Genomic DNA, 7273 nt, shown 5'->3' on the forward strand with positions numbered 1-7273 from the left:
TAAATCAATTGTCTGTTTCTGCGGTTTTTAATCGCCCGCGATCGTTATCGCCTCGTGTCAATCCGATGAAAGTTGAGATCCAGCTGCTGCACTCTAGTCGAACAATGCGGGGAGAACGTTCTTTCATTGTTCAGGTGCGGGAGATGGTCATTTTCACGCGGAACTTCTGATCTCGCGCGAGAAATTAGAATTGGAGAAGTGAATCGTGTTTAGTCGCGATGGACCAGGGTTTTAATAGAACCAGGTGTTCCAAGAATGCATCTGGCCGTAAATCAGTGGTGCAATGAGTTACGGGGTACAGGATCGAAATCGCAACTGGGCTGAATTACGATCCGCGTGGATCAGACGAACGCTAAACAGGAATGCGAGCGGACGCGTGTAAAATATTTGTAAAATATACTCCCATTGTTTCCACGGTACCGTTCCGCGCCAGTTCTGTTACATAAGAAAATCTTTTGTAAGCACTCGCGCTCCCCACCCCCCTACTCTTCGGTATTGTATGGAGATCGTTTTGTATATACCTTGTATATTTTTATGGTAATATTTAATTCGGCAAAATACATGTGTACGTGGCACCGCGTGTTCTGATCCAAGTCCAGCAGAAATGATCCTGATCCAACAGAAATGAACCAAAATAGACTCAAAGTTTTCCTTTTCATTTTTCAGAATCATTCTAACCTTGAATCCCGAAGTCACAATAAGGTCCCGTCAAAAATAACACTCGTTAAGTATACTGAAAAACTCTTTATTTCATACTCTATTCATCCACTTAACTTAAAATATCTTCATAAATAATCCTCGAACCGCAGACATCGCGCCAAATATGCATAGCTTCCAACGAACCACGCGACAGCAGCTAGACCACCGAAACGAGAAAACTACTTCATCAGCTTCCAGAAAGAGGAACTCAAAACCAAACGAGGTAAATCATGTTCAGGTGTATTATACGAAATTTTCCGAAGGTTTACAAAATGACGTAATAGATCAGAGGATCTTTCGGTGAACCAGAGCCACGTTCATAGGCGGTCGTAAAGCCTGCTTATTGGCCGACAGCCCGCAATTATTACGTATTACGTGTACAGAGTATCGGTATTCGTTGTTTTGCCCCCCCCCCCCACCCCCTCCCGGGGCGGATAGAGAGAGAGCGAGCCTCGTTCCCGAGTCGAGATTACGTGCACGCCCTCAGATAGGGCGCCCCTTCCCCTCCCTTTCCCTAATCGTCGCTTAATTATCTAATTAAATTGTACACCGCGTTTTATTACGCTCGCGTTGACTAGCAATACACGGTTTGGCATCGTTAATCGTATCTCTAATTACACGCCAGTGGCGTAGAAACCTTCTCGACGTTGCCCCCCACCCCTGTGTGACAAAAACCAGGGGCCCCGATTACGCATTGTTGCGCAACAAGGAATGCGCTCGACAAAAACGGGAATCGTTGCAGTTAATGAACGCTGATAATTCCTACCGGATAAAATCGGCCGGTTTTTCTGCAAACGGGATAATCGACGACTATTTTGTGATCGATGAGCTCGACATGATCCTTGTCAAATTGCTTTGTCAGTACTTATTCGAATAGAATTTGACAAGGATTATATCTGTCATCGATCCCTCGATTGTTTACAAAACATTTCCCTCTACTAACATTATCGTTGCTTATCTGTCTACGTAAAAATAGTTACAGCGCTCAAAAGGCATCGTGGCAGTTGAAGATTTTTCCCCATTTTCTGGATTATTCGCTTCGATAATGAACGTGTCCGGCATTTTCGAGCGTTCGAGCTTAAATTACGGTGTTTCCACGCCACTGTAGGAAATAGGACTCTGTGCTTTGGTAGAAGATTGCAGGATCGAGATACGGTGCTCCCGATCGATGAGATCAGTGACTCGCGTAGACGAGATCGTTCCCGCGAAAGATTGCCTCGATCATCGACTTCCGGTTGAACTTTCCGCCCCTGGACTCGACGATCGCCACCAGTTGCTGATATCGTTTCCACGCGGTCGTCGAGGCCGCTTCCCCTTCCGGTGTGTTCTTAATCTTCTGAAACACGTCCGTACTCCTGACCGCAGCTTCCGAAGTCTGACAGACGCTTTCCGTGTCTGGTATCATCTGAAATATCACACGGAACACTGTCAGAACACCGTCCGAAACCCGAGTCAATCGAAAATCATTCTCCATCATCGATCATATCAGTGTATCTTTTACGTTGATTGTAAAAGAATCGTTAAAATGGTCGTTAAAAGATTGTAAGATCGACAAAGAGGTCCCGACACGAGATCGAATATTCCATTCTACAAAGTGCTCAACTCGGTCGAGCAAACCGCTTCGAAAACTCGATACTTCCATTTGCTAAACCCTTTATTCTCCGTTCGACAAAAAGCTCTTGAGCCCTGTAGTCACGCATCGTTCGAGTCAAACAGAGGATTCGGAATCGTCAAACCGTATTTTACAACCGAGCTTCCACTGAAATTCACTCGGGAAAGATATTACTTACTGTCAAACATCGTCTGTCACGCGAATCCCTATTGTTCCAGACGAGGCAGGCTATTGTTCGTGAAAAATTTCTAACGGAGAAATTCGGAGTGTGTTCTGTTCGCTTGAAAACTGAAGCATGTCGATTAAAAATATTTGCCTTTGTAATGGAAGATGAAAAAGGGCCAAAGTTCTCTCGGCGAAAGGAACTGGTTTCAAGGGCGCAATTAATGGCGGAACAAATCCCAATCAGCGTTCCTTATTTTTCCGCTTATCGTGAGCTAATTAGTAGCGATTCCAGTGCTGGATCTCGGGCTGTCGTCGGGCCGACACACGCTGGAAAAGCCCGGGCTTTAATCACGGCCCTCGATCTCGGAACGTTTGCTCCGGTCGACCGATGTTTGTAGGACGCCGTGTATACACATGTAACACAAGCCTAAAGCCAGCCCCCTACCGAAATCAATACTCGGCATTACACTGTTACTAAGGATTCCCATCCCCCATCGCCAGATTCACCCCCGTGCCAACCGCGGCCAACTCGGCGAGGTTCAATGGCCAAAATACAGGACTCCGTGCGTTGCCGGTACACTTACTCGAAAACTTCTCCTCCCGTTCGTTGTCTCTGTTATTCCCGTTCATCGCTCAATCGTTTGGAAAACCTACCCCCGCCGATCTCTCTGCTTTCGAAAATCATCCCCTAAAACTCTGCCGGTCCGCGAAATTCAAGCGCGAAGCTCGAATCGTATAAATTCTTTTTCTTTTCATTTACATTGATGTAATAATTCTTTTATGGCTTAACGATGTTCATTAGGTGAGATTAAGTGATTCTTTTGTAAAACCAATTGTTCCTAAATTTTCCTTTCTTATAGGATGGGAAATTGCTCGAATTTCACAGGGGTTACAGCAAATGAGTTTTTGTAGTTTCCTCTGGAATTCATGTGGCATAAATTCGGTGCACTAAATTGTGACATGAAAGTGTAGAAAAAGGTACACTTTACGATATTTGCAGTAAAGTTTTTAGTATTCCTTTTATAGGTAAGAACGTTCTTCCCCGGGAATGGATATCGCGATACTAAATTTAAATCATACTATTCGTATGCTTCGATAATAAAAAAATGTTGCATTTATCTTTCACTTACACCATGTAGAAAGTACGTATATATACATATATGTCGCACAGTGCGATAAAGCTTTAACAAAGATTAATAAAGTTTTTCCTGTATGGCGAGCCTCGTAAAACCCTTAACAACGCGGCCATGAATCTCCATTTAAATCCCCTTTATGTAAATTACGTTGAAAAATATCAATTTGTATAAATGTACGCCGACTAACGAACGGGGTGCAATAAACAAGCCAAACAGAAGCATAACGCAATTTACAAAGGCGAAGCTCCAATCGAAATTAATTGTCATTGCCCCGAGTTTCGTTAAACTAACAATCTTAATACCAGGACTGACGTACGCTCTCTAACTATAATTTGCTGTAAATAACCTAACAATTTAACAGGAGTCTTACAAAATTGATTGCTCTGTTTCTAAATAGAGAGGATGCAAGGAGCAGTTGGATAAGCACAATTGTTCGCACAAGATGGCGCCACCGGCAGCAAACCGAAGACACCAACCCTCTAAAGGGGAAGTTTTCCAACAAGTAAGTAATTATTTGAAGGGAACGGGGGCGAACGTGGGGAGTGGTGGGAAGGGAATTGCATTTTACGAGGGTAGTTTCTAGATGGTTTCCACGTCCTTTGGAATCTCCTGTTTTACGCTGGAAATATTGGCCGAGTTTCTCTTCCCCCAACACAGCCGGGGGCCGGTGGAAGGGGAACAATAATTCTGACGAGCTCGTAATACAGGAATTGCTACTTTTATGGCTGGAAAAAAGTCCCGGTTACCGTCTTCTATTTCTGTTCGGGGAAGTTTAAGCACCGCCCCCCACGGTAAGTTTCCGCAGACTTGCCCCGGCCACTTTAACTTTTTCCACTTCCGCTCCCGCGCGAGCCACGATAAACATTTATCTTCTTCGGAAATTCGCGGACGTGCAGCCTTCAGATTGCCCCTCTCGCAGAGGAACTTCAATTCGAGAAGTTTCGGAGACCCCGATGCAAATTTTTATTGCGACTCGATCGGCGTGCACCGAACTAGCAATAAAATATCCACCCCGCTGCAAATTTATTACCTTTTAGATGCTGCGAGGGGAATTTCAATTTTCATTCGTTATGGTGAAAATAAAGAAGGAGAATTGGTGTTTTAGAAATGTACACGTTCCAGCAACGAAACAGGATCCTCAATTAACTTACTACTGTTTCAATTACAGCTCGAGTTCTCGTTTAAACGGTTCGAACACGTTGCCGCGGTACCTAGATCCAAGATTCTAGCTTTCGAGTTCAATTATTCTCTCGATAATCCGTTTTCATTAGAACTTGTTAGACGGCTTCTATACTTAAGCCGACTAACTCGCGTCAAGCTAGATACTTAATCTCCTTATCGCATGCTCGTCTACTTTCGGGTTTATTAAAAATTTAACGGTCCGTGTTACGACTTCCGAATTCGGTTAAACTATTCCAAACGTGCTCTCTGATTTACGGGTGAAACTTTGATTTGCCGTGTAATCGATAGGTTTTGAAATTCAAAGCAAGAGACAGGCTAAGTAAATTTAAGAGTTGCATAAAAATCAAACATGGAGTAAGTTTCGACTGTTGAATTCGATTAGTTCGTTTCGAGGTAACGTTTTGATGAATGAAACTTTCGTGGAGAAGATTTTAATATGTATATACAGAGGGGTGAAACTTTGATTTTCAATTGTGGATCTTTGACTCAAGTTTCGCGGGAAGCCATTCCTCGATCTTACATGTATACATATACATACACCCCCGCAACGTTTTGATTAGCTCGGAGCCGAACTCCGGCCGCGTTTAATTCCTATTCGTCAAGTTATTCAGCCCGAAGCTTTTGATTAACGCTCTCCGAATTAAACTTTGAAACTCAATTACTGGCTCTGTCATGTTAAGCCTCGGGGCCTCGGCCCCGGTGGTGGCGCGATCGGAAGTCACGTTTGTTTTTCGCGTCCCGGCGAGCTTTTGATTAACCATCTGTGAATTCCACTTTAAAATCTAATTGCCATTCGTTAGCAGAACGCGCGCTGATTTTTTTCGCCGTCCGCCCCCTCTCCCCTCCCCTTCCACCCGCTCGGCGTTGTTCCGTTTCAATTGATCAATCGCCGCTCCGCTGATTGAACTTGTTAATTACGATTCGGGGCGAGAGACTTGCGTGCACACAACGCATAGGCAACATTTTTCACTCGATTTCGGACTCTGGGCGAGCGGATTTCAAACCGCCTGTAAAAGCAAGTCCGAATGTCGGTGATGGAATCTCTCGGACTTCAATTCACAATGTGCAATGAATTCGGAACAATTTTCTCTTGTTTACCAAAGGCTAAGCAAATCCCTCGGCACATTTTTAACTTCCTCAAAAAATGTAAAGATCAGGATTCAGCGTCTACGATGATATTAACACATTGTTGACCGATTTCAATTTCTTTCGGTGATTGCTATACAGTTAATCATACTAACAAAATATATTAAAAGTAATATAAAAGCTTTGCTTAAAGTTTCATCTGAATTCATTATGTATAAATAAAGTTTATTGAAGCTTATTTAGATTGTTTTGCTTCGACATTCAATTACGAAATAATAGCCGGTGACATGAGATAGCCTCTGTGTAAAATTGCCGGTCAACACAATGTGTTAATTTATATATAACTCTATACAACGATATATACTTCATTATTAATTGTGCAGTGTTATGCTAATGTATGTTATGTATACAAGTAACTCGCGCCACAACTTCCCAGCAAATTGAAACGACAAGAACAAACGAAAGCCGAGTCATAGAGGCTCGCAAACTTGGAGGAAGCTCAAAGATCAGTCGGAGGGAAAGGTAAATCCCTGTGTAACGTCGTCGGAAGATAGGATCATTGAACTCACCTCGTCGATCAGCAGCGTCCTCTTCTTCTTCTTCTTCTTCTTCTTCCTCGTTCTCCCTTCCACCGATCGTTCCCCGGTCCTGATCCAATTAACCAACGGGTTAAGGTCGTTTCTCACGACGATGTAGAAGAGGAGGAAAGGTGGAAGAGAACGGACGACGACGGTGTGTATCGGTGGAAATCGGAGCTGGATCGATGGGACGCCGCGAAAGCAGATTCGGAGCACAGCACGGTCCAAGAGTAACTGAAGAAGGCCAACAAACGGCCGACCATCAGCTGGTTTCCCCGATTAACTCGGCACCCCCCTCTCTCTCTCTCTGTGTGTGTGTGTGTGTGTGTGTGCCCGAGGAACCCACATGTGTCGACCATATGGGGGGAAAACGGTGGCGATGGGCCCCCGACCGAGGGAGGGGACGCAGAGGGGGTGAGACAACCAGGGAACCAACCTCTTTCAGCTTTGCACCCTCGACAATCTCCCCCGTGCCGAGGGCTCGCTTCCGGCCACTGTGATCGCGTGCCAACGATTTTTAAAACTCCCCGCACACCCCTTCTTCACAACAGGACCCCCACGCGATCATGCACCCCTCTGTAGGTGGTTGTCAAAGGGTTGATATATTTTAGAAACCCTTTTCGTTGGCCTTGGTACGTCGCATAGTTTTCTTGGTGGAATGATTCGACTTAACGAATGAAGGATTTTTTCGGTTCTATAGTTTCGATTTATTTAGTTGAACGTATTCTGTGGAAATAGTACAGAATGTACATTGTACATAGAGATAAAGGCAGTTTTGTTTCATGTTTCCCAGAAGCGCCGAACACTATGTACAT

The 7273-nt window shown here is 44.3% G+C and overlaps 1 protein-coding gene across 1 annotated transcript; it reads right to left on the reverse strand.

Annotated features, from left to right (window-relative positions):
• Positions 1–117: 117 nt before the first annotated feature.
• LOC143214831 (uncharacterized) lies at positions 118–6684 on the reverse strand. The gene is made up of 2 exons (XM_076436278.1): positions 6450–6684; positions 118–2104 (listed from the first exon to the last, which is right to left on the reverse strand). The coding sequence occupies exon 2, from the start codon at positions 2102–2104 to the stop codon at positions 1874–1876; it is 231 nt and encodes a 76-aa protein (XP_076292393.1). The 5' UTR covers positions 6450–6684; the 3' UTR covers positions 118–1873.
• Positions 6685–7273: the final 589 nt, after the last annotated feature.

This window comes from Lasioglossum baleicum, chromosome 13, assembly GCF_051020765.1.
Source record: "Lasioglossum baleicum chromosome 13, iyLasBale1, whole genome shotgun sequence".
In the NCBI taxonomy this organism is placed as follows: Eukaryota; Metazoa; Arthropoda; class Insecta; order Hymenoptera; family Halictidae; genus Lasioglossum; species Lasioglossum baleicum.

Excerpts from the sequence above, each read along its gene's own strand:
- LOC143214831 (XM_076436278.1), bottom strand. The coding sequence starts at position 2,104 with ATGATACCAGACACGGAAAGCGTCTGTCAGACTTCGGAAGCTGCGGTC.